Here is a 20,458-nt window from a genome sequence, read left to right as displayed (position 1 = left end):
CTGAGATACCCCAGATGAATTCTTTAAACTATTCTCAGTTGCCCTGGAGTTATTGCTGCACAGTGACAACTCTTGCCCAAAAAAATGAGTAAGGACATAAAGCAGAAGTGACCTTTCAAGTTCTCACTCATTACAAACAGGATTTCTTCTTTATGGACTTCAGTTTTGAATCTAGCTCCTCATGAAATACAATGTGGTAAAAGATCCCATAATATTGCTTCTGCAGCACTCATAAGAAATTGATTTCAATTTATTCATTGCAAGTTCAGCCTTTCTTACATCTTATTTCAGTTCTTTCTCCTTCTGAGTAGATGCTTCGTTTTACGAACAAGATTCACGCTCCCATAATATTTTTTCTGTGACTTAATTATTACCATCTGTAGTATGAACATCTTCAATTCTCCATTCTAATCTGTCGCAGAATGATGTTTCTAACCAGAATAACCTACAAAAAAAACCACCACCACAAAAACCTGACATCAAGTAGGACAAAGGAAAAGGTTTGGCAGGGACTTTAAAGGTTGTTTTTTCTCTCCTCCAGCCAGACTAAAACCAGAAGTATTGAAAGGCCACAAAACACCACACTGAACTTCCATCCCTTTTCTGGGCTCCAGATCCACCTGCTCCTGCCAGTGTTCCTTCCCAAAAGCACAAGCCCATTACGATGACAGATCCAAGCTATTCCCCTTGTCTCGGTGCCAAAATGACCACAGCACTCCCCTGCAGAGACTCCACCGCAGCAAACAGGCATTTCCTCAAGTGCTTCTTCCACATCTGCTATCCATAGTATATATACCACAACACTTTCCAACCTGGACCCTAGAAAAGTCTGTTGCCTTTAAGTTTGAATTTGCTACAAAAGGTGTTCCACAGCCTTTAGTCATCACAGAATCATTCTGGGTGGAAGAGACCCTCAAGATCATCAAGTCCACCAGAAAACATGCCTCTGCAAGTCAAGAACCTGAACACCCTATAACCCAAGAGTGATGTCTCACAAGTCTCAGATTCTCCCACAGGTCAGCATCTGTATTTTCTCAAAGTCAAATGAGCAGTTCTAACAATTTTTTAATAACTACGACCAAACTAAGTCAGAGAGAAGTTCTCTGAGCAAAAAGTTATCCAAGAATAAAACTTCTCTGATGAAAAACCTAGAGTAAATTCAACAGCTGTAAAAGCATGAACTGAATTATGTCTACTCTAAGCAGAGAGGCTGGGAGCTGTCAGCGTTAGGTGGAACCTGGACACTCAGGTCACAACCCGCAGGTTCTCTGGGCAACAAGCACCGTCCGTGTGGGAAGAGAACGGCTGAGCACCCAAGATGGGCGGCATCGGCACAGACCGTCAGAGCAGCTTGTTCATCGCCGATCCCTCACCAATAGGGCTTTGACACCTACCTAACACGGCAGCAGAGGGACTTGAAGGTCACAAAAAGATGAAAACAGCAGCTGTTTTCACATTGTACATGTAAACAGCCTTGGAGCGTGGGCTGCTCAAAAATGTTCAAACCAACGGGTTCTTACTCCCTTTTCAAGACTACAACAGAGAGGACGGTTCCATCCTACAGCCCCAGACCGCGGCTGGCGCAGGGACTCCTCTCCCCTTTCAGTCACAGAATTAAATGGTGATACTATGGTCACATTCAGTCAAGTCACTGCACTGAGAGTAGCTGATATTTCATAGAGATAAATCGTAATATGAGTCTGCAGATAACGTTGTATGTTACGTTGTTTTACTATTTTGTTTAAACCAAAGCATTTTTGGTTTCAGAAAAACTTACTCTTTTCTCTGCTGGAAGTTATTTTACAGGCACAACCAAGGACAAATTGTAATGTGAGAAGCAGCACGAGCCACCCAGCAGAAGCAAAACACTGTCTGCACGCTCTCCTTTCTGCTCCTGGAGTAATTAGGGCAGCCAAATACTACCTGCTCATTCAAGAAACTGCATGACATACTGCTTGCGTTGCAAGGAAGAAATGCCATTTGGATTATTGTCTTAACAAAAATATAGTGTCAGTTACCCAAAGAGAGGGATGAGCATCCAGATGACAAAAAAGGCCTCCAAAAAATCCAGGACACTTGTGCAGCATGTCATGGTGTTGTGTAATTTTTCAGACACATTTAAAAGGCTTTTTTCTTTAAGAGATGCATCCAGTTTACTCAAAATGCTTTTATATCCACACAGGTTGTCACTGACTTAACTGACAACTACAGTTGTCTTTGAAAACCTTAAAACAGACCTGACCATCAAAACCAATTTGGATTTACAATCTAGAAATATGTAAGACTGTGCAGGGCTCAGGTTTAACCATTTAACAGCAAACCATTTAGATCAAGTACATAGCTCATACATTCTATCGTTAACAACCGAATTTAAATTTCAGATTAGTTTAAGAATTTAACTATCTACCCACTGTTTTATTCTGCTCTTTTTCACACAAGCTCAGTGCTGCAGTTTCTGAATCAAAAACATTCTTCATGAGATTAGGGCACCACCTGGTTGTTTTTACTCAAGCTAAAGAGTGAAGTTTGGCCTCAACCTTTCAAGTTCAACCTAATGCCGCTTCACCGTTAATGCTGATGTGCCTTGAAGATGAGGACGCAAACATCTGCCACGGGCTCCTGGTTACACACGAGCTGTGCACCAGCACCCTGCGCACACACTTACCTCCCGAAAGCACTCACATCCACAGCTGAAAACAGTTCTAAGAGCTAGAAAAACACTGCGTTTGTTTGCATGAAATTGGACCTATAACACAGACGAGTGGCTCTGCAGCAACGCTGCAATGTAGTGGGGGAATCCTGGGCAACTGAATTACTAATATTGAACAACTCCACCGTCCCTCCTTAAAGAAGGGGTTTCCCCTACATTCAGTCAATGAACTGGTAGTGCCTAATTTTACCCTAATGAGCCTCTGTGCTTTTGTAGCTGATTGCATTAGTGTTCCTCAAGAACACGGGACTCATAGGTACTGTCCTTTTGTTAGAAATATTTGGCTAATAAAGAAATGGTATCGGCAACCATCATTTTCAATTTCAAGCTGAGCTTCCTGTTCAAACAAGCAAGGACTTTGCACATTTCATATCCATTGTCCTGTCAAAACAAGCAGCAATGCTTTGGTTATACTGCTAAAAACAAAAGTCTCATTAAAAGCTCATACTATGGAGCACATTCTGGCAAATGCCACCCCAGGAGGAAGGTCACTACGCAAACAGATGCTATACAGAGGCTTGAAATTTCAGTAAGCGCCAGCGGTCCTATGAATTCCTGTGCAATCTGCTCTGGCGAACCTGCTTTAGCAGTTAGGTTGGGCTAAATGATCTCCAGAGGTCCCTTCCAACACCAACCAGCCTGTGATTCTGTGTGAATTTTATCATAAAAAGCACTAGATCAAAATTACGTAGGAGGAATTCTCAAAGTAGTTTAGGTTCTGACTATACTGCTCTGTTCCTCCCCAATTCTGCTGTCATTTCTAAGCAGCTAGAAAGCATTTCCAAGCTTTCTAATGTCACTTAAAGCAACAGTACATCCACATAGTCACATTTAATGGGAAATGGCTGAAAACAACCTCATTGTTCAAAACTATGAAATATCTGGCTGGAAGTTCCACCTACCTTCAGATGGTCACAAATCAGAGCGACACCATCCTACCGATTCTTCAGTTAACAATTCTGTAACTACAACATGAAGATTTCAAAAGGTCACCAGCCTTCCAGAAGCAGTGACAGGTCCAAAAAGCCAGACTACACCGACCGAGAGAGTTTTAGGCAGGATCAATTCCTTCCAAGTCCTTCTGAGTTTGAAACTTCCCAGGGAAATAGGGCTCCCTCAGCCATGGGCTGTGCGGGCGATCCCCACTGTACCCCGTGGAGCTACCCCGGCTGGGATCTGTTACCAACCGAGTGAGGAACTCCAGCCTAGTTCACTGGTCACTCGTAACAAAAGACCTCCCAAAAATCAGGGAAAAACGATGAAACTGGTGTGAGAGTAATAAATAGAGATTTACAAAACTGATTTTGTGGAAATCAGACTCATGTTGAAAGGAAATATACTCGCTGTTCCTGAAAGCTTACTTGACCTATTTGGAAAGCAACTGGTGAGACCATTTGAACTTAAGGTTGTAGACATGAGAGCATACAAGGAAAAACCGGGAGCTTGGGACAGAATTCATCTGATTGCTTCTCTCCTAAGCTGCCATGCTGTGAATACACATATAAAAATAGAAGAATGATAACAAAGGAAGCTGCACAGAAGTGAGAGCCAGTGAGTGAAAAGAGTCGCAACTAAACCATCCGACATCTGCGGTCAGTCCGGAGCTACAGAACAGGAACACTTGAGGGCTGCGCTTCTTACGCACGGTATTTATAGCCATGAGGGAAAAGCACCCAAGTCAGGAAGGTGGGAAGCTCTCCCTGGACAAACGACACCCAAACATTGCACAGTAACAAAGCTCCGACGACATTACTGACAGTGTCATCTGTATGGAAAACAAGCTCCAGAATACCTACCTGATCATGAGATAGGGAAAGAGCAGCAGAGTTCAGTACACAGCCACAAATATTAAGTCAAATGCATACTACCAACCAACAGATTTCCATTCCGTGGGAAAGCCAAATCTTTCACCTACAACCGTGTTCTCACTGCCAAAAACAGATAGGAAGAGAACTCCATGAGGTTACTCTTCCTGCAGAAGCATTTAAGAGTTTCATTTCCTCTTGTGCCAGGAAGAAGAGTCATTTGCTCCGTACACAAACTCTAGCTCAGCTTTCCCAAAACCATGAAAGAACACACAGCCACAGAACGGAAGGGAGCATCAGCAAACCTGCAAGAGGGCAAAGACGAGCACATGTATTTGGAAATGCTGCCTCCTGGCCCAAGGCACTGTTTCTAAAAAACCTCTTCCAGCAACAGAATTTAGCATCTCTCTTTATTTTCTTTCTTTTTAAAGACCTATCTAAATGAGCAAACTGAGATAAAACTAATTTGTGTCTCTGGACTCAAACTAAATGATTCCTAATATACCAGTCCAGTTTCAAAACTGCTTCCTTCCAACCGATTATCTCTGTCAAAGACAGAAACTAGTCTTTCGCTTGCACTAGAGTCTGTATTAAACAGGAATTGCAGTTCCTTGATTCAGGGTCTAATCCATATATCTGGATAATCACCCTAAAACACCTGCTCTCAGAGTGGTCCGCTGTCCAGCCAGGGGCTTTAAGTGGTGCATAGCAAGTAGCAGTTTCAATTTTGCAGATCAGAGGCGCGTGCGGCTGAGGACCAACAGCATCCGCTGCGGGAACCACCACAGAACAGAGGAGGAACAAAATACAGAAACTGAAATAGCTTTTCACAGTCAGCGCACCACTGGTGTGCCCAGGTAACTGCATTTTTTTTTTCCAGAAGTCTGAAGTCTTCAGTGCACCAAAACAGTCTGAGCGAAACAAGCTACTAATTTCACACAGCACAGGCAACAACTTGTGTAAGGCCAGCCTGAGCAGTTCTGAACTGACCAGCACCAATGCTCTTTAGAGGGCAGACCATCAACGTCAGCTCGCACACCACTAGTCTTCATTTTTGGATCAATCTTCCCACTCACAACAAATTCAGAGCATAGACATTCAAGAAAAACATTCAACGCTACAAAACGAACATTACTTAGAACAAAATAGAAGTTTCCTTCCGTTTTCTTTAAACCTACAAAGCCTCAAACCTCTCAGAAATCTACATTTAGAACATGGCAACAATTCATCAATAAAGAACTGGCTTTAATGTCTGTGATATTACAGAACTGACTTGTGTTAAAAAGAAAACCTGACTGTGACATTTACATATAACTGCTTGAAAACTTGGCAACTTTTAAGTCACACTTCCATCTAACCACTGGAGTTCTTCCATGTAGGTCACAAGTTAATCACTGAATAATTTATTATAGTCATACCTTCTCCTGTGAATGGGACAACAAAAATAAGTACGTTTACAAGAAATCATGTTGTGAGTGTAACATTTTACCACTTTTTTTTTTTTACAAGTAGTAATTTAACACTTAAGGAACCGCTAAAAATGCTATATTAGCCAGTTATATAAACACGAGTACCTTCTTTCTATAGCTTGAAGAAATGGGGACACCAGTGTCACTGACTGCATTGATCCGAGGAGGTTAAGCAGGGGGTCAGGTCCTGACACTCAAAGCATCAAGGCCAAAACAGCTGTGGATTGGAGCTGTGTCCATCAGCTGAGTCTTCCTGTCGCTACCTCTCGTGAGCAGCCACCTTGACGTGTCTGTGCAAGGGCAGTTTGTACCTTCCACAACGGACAAGGGACTTCAGAGGTCCGACCCCTCGTTTTTAAGGCTGTTCACTAACATAAACATGTGCAAAGTAAGCAATTTTATCAAATCCAGCCATGTAATCAGCTAATGTAAGGGCATCCCTCATAATTTAGCATGACATAGTTTAAAGCTGCTTCTGACATGACAGCAAGTTCTTACACTTGCAAGTGACACTTGATAATGAATTTTTCTTGACACACACTTCAAAGGATCAACCGTAACTACTTGGGACAGCAGCTGTATTGGTTAGAACACATACAGAAATTCTCAATATGCTACAACTTCTTGTTTTTTCCAAGAGCCTACTCTGGAGGAAGAGGGGAAGTTCACTGACTAATTTATGCTAAAGGACATGGAGCATCAACTGCCTGGCAAGATGAAGAGCCCTGTCCCCACCCTGCGTCCTCCGCTGCAGCATTCCATCCAGGTCAGCGTTCCCAACACCAATGGCTTTTTGTACTGGTTTGCACTTTTTTTTTTTCTTAAGACAAGCATTTAAACATCTTAAGACCATACAGAAAAATCGAGAATCAGAAAATGAAAGATTTCCAAACCAAACCTGCACTTTGAGCAAGTCCCAAGGACCAGGCACACAAGCACGCTCCGCAGCACACGCCGTGTCCAACGCAAACACTAATTACCCTGGATCCCTTACCAAGGGGATCGAGACATGAAATCAAAAGACAGAACTGTGTATCTAATTCCAGACACCTGTAGTTTAATTACATTTCACAACAAGGCAAGCATTGTTGTGATTCATTTGAACTTGGGAAAAAAAAAACAAAACAGTTATCACCAGTTTCCACAAGTCAACACACACTAGTATCTTAAATCAATTCTGTGAACAATGAAGCCAAGTTTTCCTTTTCAGTAATTTTATTCTAATGTGAAACATGAAGAAACAAGCACCCAAGTAACTCCAATATAGTATGAAACTTTAATAAAAGTTGTTTAAAAAACAAAGAGCAAAATTTTAAAAATAAACTGAAAGGCTTGACTCCTAATCACACATCTTTCTGACATCAGCAAGAGAACTTTCAGACTTTCAAAGAAAAAAAAAAAAAAAAAAAGAAACAAAGATCTGGTGTTGAAACATTACTCCCAAAGACTGTTGAAACGCATAACATGAAGCTTCAGAGACAGACAGTTTTATTAACAGGAGGCTTAATTTTAAACAGTATATACAAATCACATGACTTTTCCAAAGTTGGGACCACCTAGTAATCCGTCAAAACAAAATTATGCTAATGAATTACAGAAGCATCTGTGTAACGTGACCGCCTCTTTATTGACGTACACCTTTCCACACTCCTCGCACAGTCCTGGCCTGGGAAATCCTCTGGGGATGCAGCGCCGCACAGGTTTGCAAATCTCTCCTACGCACCACAGGAATAAAACTGTTGCCACTTGCACCTCGCAATTTTGCCTGACCATACACTTCAGTGTTCCATGATATGCAACACCAAAAGGCACTGGTTTTCTTTGTCCAAAAAACCAAAACAGTTTCAAGTTTACTATGTTTAAGTACAATGATTTGCAGGGAATAGTAGCATTTTCAGGCAATGCCCAAGCTTTAAATTTTATCATAAGCCAAGCAAGGATGAACAACAACAACAACAACAAAAATCTATTTTTCACGTGTGTAATTACTTCCTTTCCAATTCTCTGTTTTTCCATGGAAGGTTTTACTGCACAGCAAAGAAAATGGCAACTCTTTAAAGACTTTGAATACAACAGCACAACTTTATTGCAAAAATATATAGTAAACTCAGTATTTTCAAGTTTTGGAGAAAAATAAATTTTATCTTTGAATTCACCCATAGCAATAATTCTTGACAGAGTTGCTGAAGATAAAAATTTCTTTCATATATAAACTAATTTAAAACTTTAGCTGGACTCCAATCTTCTACTAATAATCACCACTTTGGTTCTCTTAGCAGAGACTACGGAAGGAGTTCAAGAGACACATGAGAAATACAACGTCAATATCCAACTAGTGTCAAAGATCCTATCCCAACGGATTCGCATAATCCTAACAAATCAAGCTACTTAAACAATAATGAATATTTTCAAGTTGTTGCTTCTACTGCAAATGTTTTATAAGTGTACTATAAAACTCATACGATAATGTTTGAGGTTAGCTATATTTGTGGCAAAAGTCTTATTCTGCACAGTTATAATTCCAATATATAAATAACTAAAGGTTATTCCACAAAGAAGCAGCTTGAATTTTACAGAACGATTCTGCTCATACTTATAGGAATTAGTTTTGTAGACACATCAGCAACGGGCATAATTCAACTGTTCATACAGTGAGAATCTTGGAAAAAATAAAGATACATACACAAAACAATTAATCTGTGTACACTGAGAATTCGTTCAGTTGCAGAGTAAAATCAGGACTTTAAACAAAGCTTTGACCTGTAAACAAAGCAAATTCAGCCAGCTTTTAACCAAATCTAGAAATAGCTATCTATTTTACAATGGCTTGCAAGAGCACCCACCGAAGAGCTTCACTGACTTCATCTAGTTCCCTTATCCAAAACTACGTAAAACCAATCTAGATTCCTCGAGAAGCACTGGGTCCAGTACAGTTTACCGGACTTCTAGGACGAATAAGAATCTGTCTGGTTTTTCCACATATTTGTATGGAAAAACCCACTGCGCATCTGGCCTTGCAGTGTTCCGTATGTAATGGCTAACGCAGTGCTCTGTCTTCTCAAAACCAATCTGTTTTACAATTTAAACAATCCACAGGTTCTATCCTGGAAATACTACAAAAACCAATCCGGATGCATTTATCACAGCACTATGAATATCTATTCTACAACTATTTCATATTAACAGCTACCCTAAAACAAGTTTTACTTTTCTGGAGCCTATAGGCCTGTCATTTAGATCAACAACAGCTGCCATAGCTTCATCACGAGACTCGAATGCAACCATTGCTTCTCCAGTGGGCATGCCTTTTTCATTGTATTTTAAGCACACCGAACCAGGGATCACTTGGTAACCATAAAAGAAATCCAAAATTTCATCCACCGAAACAGTAAAGGGCATATTTTGCACTTTAATGACAGTTGGTCCTGGCTTCCCAGACCCTGTTCCAAAACCCGGGGGTCCGCTAATATGTATATTTCCCGGTCCAGGTCCAAAGCCTGGAGGTCCAGTTAAATGTCCGAGACCACTAGCAATTCCTGGAGGACCGGCACCAAAGGCAGGGGGTCCACTTAAATTGCCAGGACCGTTACCGAAAGTCTGAGGACCCCCTGCAAAACCTGCCGGTCCACTCAAATTACCAGGCCCACCTGCGAACGCGGGGACCTCGAGAGCTGCAGCAGGTAAACCGCTCGCTGCAACCGCAGGTATTCCTGGCCTAGCGTCAGGAAAGCCACCTATTCCAGGAGGCGGGAGAGGGGGACCAAACGTGCCGGACCCACTGAAGTTACCAGGGAAGTTAAATGGTGGCCCGTTGTTTGCATCTTTAGAATTTCCCCCCAGGAAGGCATGCTCATCCCCAGCAGCGCCCTGCGCTCCTGGCACAGCCACATTTCCTTGTATCGGTATTTTCAGTATTTTTTTCCCTTGAGATGGTGGGTTTCTCTCAATATCTCTCATTTCTTCTACAGTTATCAAACGCAAAACAACATCTCTTCCATTCAGTTTTTTACGGTGCAAACGTTCTGCCTTACGAGCATCATCTTCAGCTTTAAACTGAACCAGTGCTTGCCCTAAACCTTGCCCGTTATTATCAACAAGAATTTGTACGGAGTTCTCTTCTACTGCCAGTCCCTCTAGAAACTGAAGGATTTCCATTTTTGTTATATTGTATGGAATATTAGATATATGTGCACACAATTTTGGCAAGCCTGGTTCTCCTTCAGCATTCATGAGAATTTCTCTCTGGTCATAGCTGAAGTTCTGCAACCTTTTACGAATCATATCTATCTTTTCTAACATTGCCTTTTTAGTAATTGGATGAACTTGAATAAAGCGATTCCCTATGTACTGCTTATGATGACACAAAGCTGCTTTATAATCGGCTTCATTCCTGAACTCAACAAAACCCTCTCCAATTGCCTTCCCATTAGGTCCATAAGCTATATAAATGCTGTCTTCAACGATATCCAGCTTCTTAAAAAAATCTATCACATGTTTGTTCTCCGATTCAAAGGGAAGACCTTTCAAATAAACACAGAAACCCTGCTCATGGGGAGATCTCGACCGTGACCTTTTCTGTCCACTTGGAGATTTGGACCTAGAATGTGGCTGGGGAGGAGGAGGGTGCGACTGCCCAGAGGGACCCATGGTTTGCTTGAAAGTTATGTGGCCTCCAGCAGCCACCCACTGTCTCTCTGTCGCAGGACTAACTTCAACATAGCGCTGAATCATCAGCATTCTGTTTCGCTTCAGTGCTTCAAACGTATCTTGAGGAGAAAAAAACTTAACTAGTCCATTTCCATTATTTCGACCTACATGATCCTTTAGCATATGGACTGCATCCACACGGAGCCCAAGGAAAAAGTCTTTCACATCAGATTCAGTTGCAGAAAAGGGCATTCCATGAATGCTGACATACAAATCGTCTGGATTGATTGGAATTGGCTTGACACTACTTTGAGAACTCATCGGGATAGGATTTACAGGATTCATGGGACCAATAAACAATGGATTCAAGCCGCTGTTCATATTCACTGCTGCTCCAGACCCATTCATTCCAGCGGGCAAAGGTGCTAGGGGCGGAGGATTCATAGGAGGCATTCCTGACATGGGAGGCATGGGTGTCATGGGCGGCACAGGGGGCACCGGGGGGATCGGAGGAACCGGAGGCAGCGTGGGTACGGGAGGTGGAACAGGTATCGGGGGAATAGAAGGCATTGGCGGCAGAGATGGCATGGCTGGGATCGGAGGGATGGGTGGAGGAGGCACCGTGTTCATGGGGGACGCTGTGCTAGGTACAGTTGAGCTAAATGTCGGGCTACCAAAGGAACCCCCAAGATTTGGGGGTGCAGTCCCCATACTGGCAGTAGAAAATGTAGATATGTTTTTATTGCTTTCATGCACAGTAGTAGAAGCAGTTACTACACTAGGAGAAGGATTATTAAAGTTAGGTACAGTAGTAGGTAAGTTAACCCTTCCACTCATTCCAGAACTAGGGGGTGGTCCCGACCTGCTAGCATTTGCTGGTGGCATATCTAGATTGGCCGTCTCGAAACGCCTACGACTCAGTTCTATCATGTTCTGCATTTCGGTTTTACTGCTCAGCAACAGTGTTACTTTCGACCCTTTAATTGTACCACCTGTGCGCATCATACCAAGCCTCGCATCTTCATCAGTGGCAAAAACGATGAAAGCCTCACCCAGTTCACCCCCTACAATATGCACGCCCCCATCAGGGATGGTCAATCCAGAGAAGAAGTGGCGAATGTCCATGGTCCCCGCCACAATCGGGAGACCTTGCAAGCGGATGACCACAGCCATGCTGCGCTGAAACAACACACACCTGCAGATGAGAAAAGGCAACGGCTATGTCAGACTACTGTTCATGGCACCATGCAATTACCTACAGAAACCATCTACTATATTCGTTCACATTCACCTAACAACATCTTGCAAAGATTAAGCATGTTTATATTCCACGTTCCTTATTCATGTTTCTTTACTTCATACAGATTGAAGTATTAAACATTTACCAACACAATTAGTATACATTTTGCACTGGAAATTCCAAAATAACTGTTAAACCAAGACCCACAAGTGTCACACACACACACAAAAAAAAAAGGAACAGCAAAAAATCAGATTATATCAGTAGTTGAATATTTAATGGAACACAAGTAAAATGAGTACTTTAACCAAACAAAGTCAATTTACCATACGCTGATATGGTATCCACTGTACCTGGCAACGTGACTGCAAAAAATTCTGCACACCTATGTTCCCATATACAGTTCTCTCACATTTGGGAAGGGACTTTATCTCCTGCCATGTGAAGACGACCAGGAAGGCAACAGTGGGTTGTTTACAAATAAAAACCCACTATGGACAACTAGCAACAGTGAGACTCACACAACATCCTGACTGGGACCACTAGTTATACTGATATTATATTTTTCTCCTAGCAAAGGCAAGAGATCTAGGTGATCACAAAGCTCACTAACCTTTATAAACTAACTCCAAACATTTTGTGACTATATAGACCTCACCAAAACTAGATGAACATCTATGCATATCCTAGCTAGATATTTGGCTTTTACAACATTCAAAAACAAGGTACAAGGTTTTTAATAGTTGCAGATGTTCGGTCTAATATTACACCTTTCATCTCAGGCACAAGCAGATGACTTTTACCTCTGCAGCTGAGGTTAGTGGAAGCTTAAGATCAATCTTGAAAAAGTAGATTTTAACAATTACATTGTACATGTTCTACAGAAGTGCCTGAGGTCATATCAGAAGCTCAAGATAAACAGGCAACTAAGTAATTCTCACTTATTCTTGACAAACCTTCAGTAAAGACTGAAAGCATCCTATCAACACGAGCACAATTCACCAGTTCAGAAGCCTGAACGGTCAGCAGTGGCACCTTGTTCCACCTGAGCCACTTCATCTCTGCAACTTCTTGCCTTCCTCAGCCCAGTTCCCTGTCTGTACAAATACCTCTCGGCTCCCAGCAGCCACATACCAATGGTGTTAACTGAGCATTTGACAGTGGGGATGAACCAGGTGATACAATGCAACACCAGGACACCAGCAGACTTCTGTTCGCATGCCAAGGCTAAGATCAACTATCTCCCAGCATCTCACATTCAGCTGAATGTTGTCTCCCAGCACACAGGCAAATCTCTACATCAGCTGCATTTGCCTGTCCAGGCCTTCCAATCACTTTAAACACCATGAACACATCCTTAACTACCAGGTAAAGCCACTGTCCAACAATTTAACCATGCCGGATAAGACTGAATTCAGTACTTAGCGAAAACAGGAGTAATAATTCTTTCACATGAGAAAAAAAAAAGTTATCATTTTGTTTGCATCATGGAACTTCACATTAGTCAAATGGATACTTAAATACTCTGTTTTGCTGCCCAATAAATCAGCACTAACCCCTTCTACACAGTGATGAACTCAAGCAATGTCCTGGGGCGTTACAGGGTGCTGGTCCCATCCAGCTGCCACGAGATGTGCAGAGAACCTTCCCCTCTCAACCACACACTAGACAAGCCCTCGGGCACAGTCAGCTCTGCTGTGCTACCAACAAACAGCCCATTCCTCACTACAGCCTCTTGAAAGACAGACTGGAATTTGCAACATGAACATAAGAAGGTCTTTAAAAAAAAAAAAAATCTAGCCTTTCATACCGCTAAGAAAACCCTACTCCAGCAAGAGAGGGCAGTAACAGGGGAACATATACTCAGCCCCAGGGATTCTTTTTTTAAAAAGCAACTTTGCCATCTCCATAGCAAGCAACAAAAGCAACATCTTGCATTTATCTCTTATAGTAAATAAAGTTCATTGCCCAATCATTTTCCAACAGCAAAATAATTGGCCCATATAAAAAAACCCAACAAACAGGTCAAAGTAAGACCACATGTACACATCTAAGAAAGCATATAAGACTTTTTGTCCTATTTTTAAAAAGCACTGTTTTCCAGTGATTCTGTAGTTTGACTTTCAATTTGGCTCACATTGAAAGTCAAGTTAAAATGAAAATTCCACCTACTTTAAGGAAGCCATACTAAAGGGGATCGTAAAACCGAAGCTCACATTATGCTCCAGGATTGCTTTTGAGTTAGATGATCCTGAGGCAAGCAAGCAGTACAAAAAAGCCCTGGTTTTGTACCCATGCTTTGAAACTTAACACTAATAGCAAATCTTGCTAGGATGTTTACGTTTTCTTGATCACCTATTATACAAAGAAATGAGCGTCTGAAATTCTTATGCATCAGGAGTCAGGCGTTTAAAGTTTCTTGTGCTAAATGGGAGATTACTTTTCTTTATTTCCTTGCTAATACAAAAGGGGTGACAATCTGATATGGCCGTTAATTGAACAAATTCAACTTCAGAAGGTTTTTCTGCTCAGCTCTGCTGGTTTAGAACATCATATATTCTTCATCGGAACTGACACCTGCCAGATAAGTGCATGACTCCATGAATCTAACCCAGAAGACAAATTAACAGATAAGGTCACAAAAGAATTCTTTAAAAGTTCAAGCATTTTAACATTTACATAGTTTCTGGGATAATGCAAGTTTCAAACTTGCACTAAATTCTAAACTGCATTATAAATGCTAAGAGATATCTTAAAGTTTTGTTACTATTCTGTTTAGGTCCACTTAATCACTATACATCAAAAAACCCAACCAGTTGCTAGAAAAACTAGCTGCAATTACTTCAGCACAGTTAATTCCGTGCATGACATTAAGCAAATGCTCGCTATTACGAAGAAAAATAATTGTAAGGACTTTACTCCACCAAATATTTTTGGAAAATTATTTTGTCAACTCAAAACATAACGGCTTCAAATTTGCCAGGATTTCAGTGCTTTACCAAAGTATTAATTTAGCTTCTATGATTTCAAGAAAAATCACAAAGGCCAAAAAGGGCCAAATTTCACATCTCTAAGCACTCACAAGTCCAATTTTTCCAAAACGCACTTAGGAGACAATAACCCATGCCCTCAGATTTTCCAACTAATGAAAAAGCAAAGTCTGCTCAAACATTTCAGTGTTTGAAGAAGCTTGTGATCAACACACGTGCAGAGGCAACATTAATGTCAGAGCCGGAACAGGCTGTACGGCCAGTGTTTTGTTGGGCTGTCAGAGGTGTTCTCAGCCCGCCTGCTTTTCCCCTGTACAAAAGGTACTTTAAGGCAAAAACAGGGTTTGCTGTAATTTTTTGTATTGGGTATCTTTTTGGAGCGACCAGAAGCACAAAACCCTACAGCTGTTCTATGGACAAGCCATCCTCATTAGCAAGTTGAGATCAAAAATGGAGCAAAGGGCTGCTAACAATCTATCCAATCCAACTCGTTTGATGAACCTTAACAGCACGTTTATGTGTCTTGACAGTAACATCTTTAAAAACATGGATGTTACACTGGAAAAAGTTCTCCAAAGTGACAATATTACTTATTCCATTTATGTGTTAGACAGTAAAATAAATAGAATTTGGGTCATATGCATAAATTTATAAAAACACCAGACCAGCCTGTTAAGATGTATGCATTTTTCAAATTAAGAAAAGTTTAGAAGACTCAAATAGTCTCTGGGGAGTATTAAAGTACAATATCCACGTGGTACACACACAACATGTGTGGCAATTCTTAGACAAAGACTAAGAACTGGAATAACAGTACTATTGTAGGAGAAATATTAAGTATCCCTAGCAAAAGCTAAAACTGCAGACTACAGCTTTGCCTATTTTTTTAAAGGCTAAAATCAATCTGTTATAGTAATCTGAGCTAATATGAGTCTATTTGATCCCTTTAAATGCTGCAAAACCAAATTAGAGACAATTACAGTACACTTCTAAAACTCCAGTCGTTATAAATACGCAGACCTGTGGCCTGCAGCAAAGGAGCCACACTCTCCAGCAGTGCAAAGTAACTGGGAGGGTGTTTCAGACTAACCACGTGCTGATGAAACAAAACATTAGTTTAGCAGAAAATTCTGTTTACAAGAACAACATTGCCAGAACCACCATCACCAGTGGGAGTCAGAGTAAAGAGACTAGCTATAGGTTATCTGACACCAATTCACAGATCCCAAAAGCTTCAAATATTTCTTAAGATATACGCAATATGCATATAAAGAAGTCTTCAATTCAAAGGCTCTTACCTGCAAAGACAGATGTTTTTTTCTTAACAAGTAGCAGAAGCCAAGCCAATCCTGTGGGCAACCAATTAAAACCAACTTTTAGACTGCAATAAAGAATAAATGGAGGCAAAAATCAATGCAGGCAACACAACAGCAGTAACAGTCCACAAAGAACTGTATAAATAGAAAGTTCAAACCTGCGACCACCACAAGGCACTGTGACATCCACCGGTCACAAGAGCAGGAGTGCATGTCCTAATACCTTATCTCTGAATGACCTGTCGGTAATTGCACTGCAGTGTTTTTATATGGTTTCGAGACATGAATATTCCTTCTACAAAGAACATAAAAAGAACCAGAAAGCATTCCAAGAATCTTTCAAATTTTCCCATCACCAACACATGAACAAATCACTTTCAGAGGCAAAGAGCAAGAATACTTGAAAACCCTTAACAAACCCTTCCTCCATCAAAAATCATATTCCTTCCTCCAACTGCATATCTTCTGACTTGAACACAGAAACATGAGCTGCACCTCAGAAAACCTCCCAACAGCTGCACGTGAATAATTCTTCAGGAGTCGCACAAACTGGTGACATTTTGGAGTCAGCTCTAGGCAGCCGCCTCTGCAGAGCAAACAGTAACAACAGTAACAACTCCTCACCGAGATACTGGCTTTTCAGTAGTAATCTGTCCTTTCATTAACAAAATCCTGATTAAATGCTCATTTTTTTCATCCCTCTATAAAAATTGTCTTCCTGGGATTACAACTCAAACAAAAAGCCCAAACGTTTTAGGCGGCAACATATATTTTTTTTTACTTAAAGGAGAGATGGAAAACCCTTGCTCTTCCATTGCTTAGTAGACCACCTCATACCAAAATTGTGATTCTTTGGACTACTATCCAGGAAGGAATTACACTAAGAACAAGAAACTGCCGCCTCCTCCTCACACAACCCAAACAAGCCATTTTCAGTTATAAGCATCATTACCAAAGAGAACTTAGAGAAAAAAATACTGCCAAGCCATCCACAAACTCCCTAACAGAGGGAATTAAAACACACGGAGACATTCACAGATCTTCCAGGACATTAACAGCAGACTTACAAGTGAGAAGGATACAACTGCACTCTTCAGACTTATATTAAAATGGCAAATGCATTTAGGAAAAGACGACTTTTTTTTTTTTCTTATTAGACCTTTAAGAAAAACAAGCATTCCTATATTAGAAGGATTCAACTACATACTTGCACATCTAGCAGTGTCAAACAGTAGTTTATAATGCAGGAAAGAATGTAATCACCTGAAAAACAGTTTCATGCAAAACCACACCTGCTTCTAGCAGCATAGAAATCTTTCATGCACAAGGAACCTTCCATTTGGAAGAAAAACCCAAATCATTTGATGTATTTCCAGTACAGCAACCACAGCGTTGCATATGTTCCTCTTCACAACATCCAGAACAAGCTGAAGATTTGCAGTGGACCAAGACAACATGCTATAACGTGAAACAACATCGACAAAACCAAGCAGCATTCTTCAGAAAAGGTGCAAAACTCCACTCTATGTTTAACCTTTCCACCAAACATCATCTATTTTTGTTCGCAAGTCTCAATTCTCTCAACTTTCAAGAAAACCATTCATCGCTCTGGAAGGTAAATACATCCTTTCCGATCAACCTGATACGCAAGAGCATATGAACAGGCAAACACGGACGGGGACACAGGTGCTCCCAGGACGCTGGCACATCTTCGGGACTTCCTGGGGGACCCTGCACAGCAGCCTGGCAGCTACAGAGAGAGAACCACCATCCACTGCACAAACAGCCCAGGAAACAACCTGAGGAGCCGAAGAAACAACCTGCCGACCTGTCTGCCTAACCCCAGCAGATCGAGGTGGGTAAGAAAATCACTAAGAAGATCAGCTTAAGAGTGAGTAAAATCAGAGCCAAGAGTTTTTTCGAAAGACAGCTCACAGACTCCTGGCGTACTTCTGGGACCCATTTCAACGCTAGGGTGGTTTTGGTGGCTTTTTTTTTTTCCTTTACGGAGCTGATTTTTATTAGTGGACGAGAGCAATACGTTACTGCACGACAACTTCGCTGGTGTTTACAGGGTAACCCCGAAGCGGTGGCAGCGCCACAGGCACCAGGGACCTTCTTCCCTACAAAGCGCAGCACGTTTGCTTCGCTCCGGCCCCCGGGGCCCCGGGAGGAGCCGCCGCCGCCCCGCCGAGCTCCCGGGACGGGCCCCGCCGGGACCGGCCCCGCGCCGCGTCCTCCCGCGCCCAAGGGCCGAGGAGCCGCTGCCGGGACCGCAACTCCCGCCGCTCCCGGGCTGCGCGACCCCCGGACCAACGCGGCGCCGCCCGCGCCCGCCGCCGCCGGCAGAGCCCCCGCGGGCCCGCCCCGCCTCGGGCTCCGGCCCCGCCGCAAGGTCACTCGGCCGCCGCCGGGCCCTCGGCGCCTGCGCTCGGCCCGCACAGACTCACCTGCCCGCGCAGCTCCGCGGGCCGCCGGGCGCGGGCGGAGGGAGGGAGGGAGGGAGGCAGCGGGCGGGGGCCGGCCCGAGCCCCCCGGCCTCAGCGGGCCAGGCCGCGGCGAAGCGGCAGCGGCCCCGCTCGGCGCCCCGGGGCCTCAGCGCGGGGGGCGCCGCCCGGCCTGGCCCTTTGTGCGCGGGGACGCGCGGCAGCCGCGCCGCGCCCGGCCTCCCTCCCCCGGCCTCCCCGCCTCGCCTCCCCACGGGCCCGCAGCGCGGAGCAGGGCAGGCGGCCCGGCCCGCCCGGGAGCCGCCGCGCTCTTACCGAGGGATCTGTACGGGAAAAAGGGTTAGAACGGAGCCGACCCGCCCCGGGCCCCGCTCCGCGCCGAGCCCAGCGCCACCGACCGCGCAGCGACACAAAATGGCCGCCACGCCGCGGCGCCACCACCCACCGCCCGGGGAGGGCGGGGCCGAACCGCGGCCTGAGGGGGGCGGGGCTTCCTGCTGCCCGCCCCGCCCAGGGGCACACGGCGCACGCGCCGCGCGGCTGCTCGCGAATCACCTCAGGGCGGCCGAGGCGGCGCGCGGGGCGGCGGGAGTTTCCGTGAGAAGGCGCCGCTCGCTGTCTCTTCAGCGCCGGCCCTGCCGAGGGGACACCCCAGGCTGCAGGCTCGAAAAGGGCACTGTCGGACCCGCAGTGTAAGACTCGAACAGCTGGCTCTGGTCCAGCAGTAACACAAGGGGGGTAGCGTGACACATCTTCTGGAAATCACTGATGGTGTCACTGAGGGGTATTGCTGAGGAACGGGGACTCGAAAGGAGGCGTCGAACTTCCAGCAAACCAGAGAACCCTGAGGAGAGTGGGTGTTTCCCGACTTCAAGGGGACTGAGGGGTGACCTCATTCATGGTGATCAGTATGGAAAGGGGGAGTGTCAGGAGGATGGAGGTTCCACTTAAATTTGAGAAGAAACTTCTTCCTGGTGAAGGTGCCAGAGCCTGGCCCAGGCTGCCCAGGGAGGTTGTGGAGTCTCCTTCTCTCAGACATTCCAACCCGCCTGGACACCTTCCTGTGTAACCTCATCTGGGTGTTCCTGCTCCGGCGGGGGGATTGGGCTGGATGAGCTTTCGAGGTCCCTTCCAACCCCTGACATTCTGTGACTCTGTGATTCTCCAGTCAGGGCCAGGTTGCAGAATTAAAGCCAGATTATCCTAGGTCAGCTCCCTTTCAAGTGGACCTGCCCTACGCTGTATTTGTCCCTTGCTTAACTAAATCCACCTGCGATACAAACCACCGCACAGCGGCCGAGCTGAGGGACAGCCCAGAGCTCGCAGGAGCCGCTGTCACTGCACCTCAGCCCCACAGGGACTGCAGCAGCGCGCGTTTCAGTGACAAAACCCTGCAGTCTGCTGCAAGAAATGAATTAAAATAAATCATCACCTCACATGGCAGACACTTCCAGCGAATTTGGGAGGTCAACAGTTCAGTTAATGTAGTTATTTTTCACCACTCAGCAGAAACCAGGGCCAAAACACACATTGAGTGTGTTGTCCTGAGGCAAAAGGATCAGCCCTGGGGCTGATCAGCCCCGTGACCTGTTCCCCTGTCTGTCCTCTCTTTCTACTCCCAGTTTCTTCTCCTTTACCACCCTCATCCCTCCCAATAAAGAGCCCACACATGTTTATCTTCTCCCTGTTATCCCTGGTTTTACAGATCTTGTACTCTATTTGGAACTTACAGATAATGGCTGCCCCGAAAATTTATCACTTCTGTCAAGCTAACACCTCCTTTTTTTCTTGCTAGGTGTGTCATCTGCTTACACATCACTCCTTGATTGCTGTG

General features: G+C 44.0%; 2 protein-coding genes across 7 annotated transcripts in view; both read right to left on the bottom strand.

Moving 5' to 3' along the window:
• CPNE1 (copine 1) overlaps positions 1–19,017 on the bottom strand; it is a 43,301-nt gene extending 24,284 nt beyond the window's left edge. For 3 of the 5 annotated variants that reach the window (XR_010607033.1, XR_010607034.1, XM_065645471.1), the window contains exon 1: positions 18,940–19,017. The gene's annotated coding sequence lies outside the window, so the exon portion shown is untranslated. Of the gene's footprint in view, positions 1–5,064; positions 5,070–16,159; positions 16,208–18,939 lie in introns of those variants that run through there. The other 2 variants (XM_065645472.1, XM_065645474.1) reach the window with 2 other exon arrangements.
• Positions 7,265–19,014, bottom strand: RBM12 (RNA binding motif protein 12). Of its 2 annotated transcripts, none has more exons than XM_065645464.1 (2): positions 18,940–19,014; positions 7,265–11,826 (listed from the first exon to the last, which is right to left on the bottom strand). In XM_065645464.1, the coding sequence occupies exon 2, from the start codon at positions 11,802–11,804 to the stop codon at positions 9,171–9,173; it is 2,634 nt and encodes an 877-aa protein (XP_065501536.1). In that variant the 5' UTR covers positions 11,805–11,826; positions 18,940–19,014; the 3' UTR covers positions 7,265–9,170. The 2 variants fall into 2 exon arrangements, with proteins under 2 accessions (XP_065501536.1, XP_065501535.1); XM_065645463.1 differs by lacking the exon at positions 18,940–19,014 and adding an exon at positions 16,160–16,215.
• Positions 19,018–20,458: the final 1,441 nt, after the last annotated feature.

The sequence above is a fragment of the Caloenas nicobarica genome, chromosome 15, assembly GCF_036013445.1.
Source record: "Caloenas nicobarica isolate bCalNic1 chromosome 15, bCalNic1.hap1, whole genome shotgun sequence".
NCBI classification, from domain to species: domain Eukaryota; kingdom Metazoa; phylum Chordata; class Aves; order Columbiformes; family Columbidae; genus Caloenas; species Caloenas nicobarica.
Note: the sequence above shows the minus strand (reverse complement) of the source record. Positions and strands in the feature narration are given on the sequence as shown.

Coding starts and splice junctions, on each gene's coding strand:
- RBM12 (XM_065645464.1), bottom strand. CDS start 11,804: ATGGCTGTGGTCATCCGCTTGCAAGGTCTCCCGATTGTGGCGGGGACC.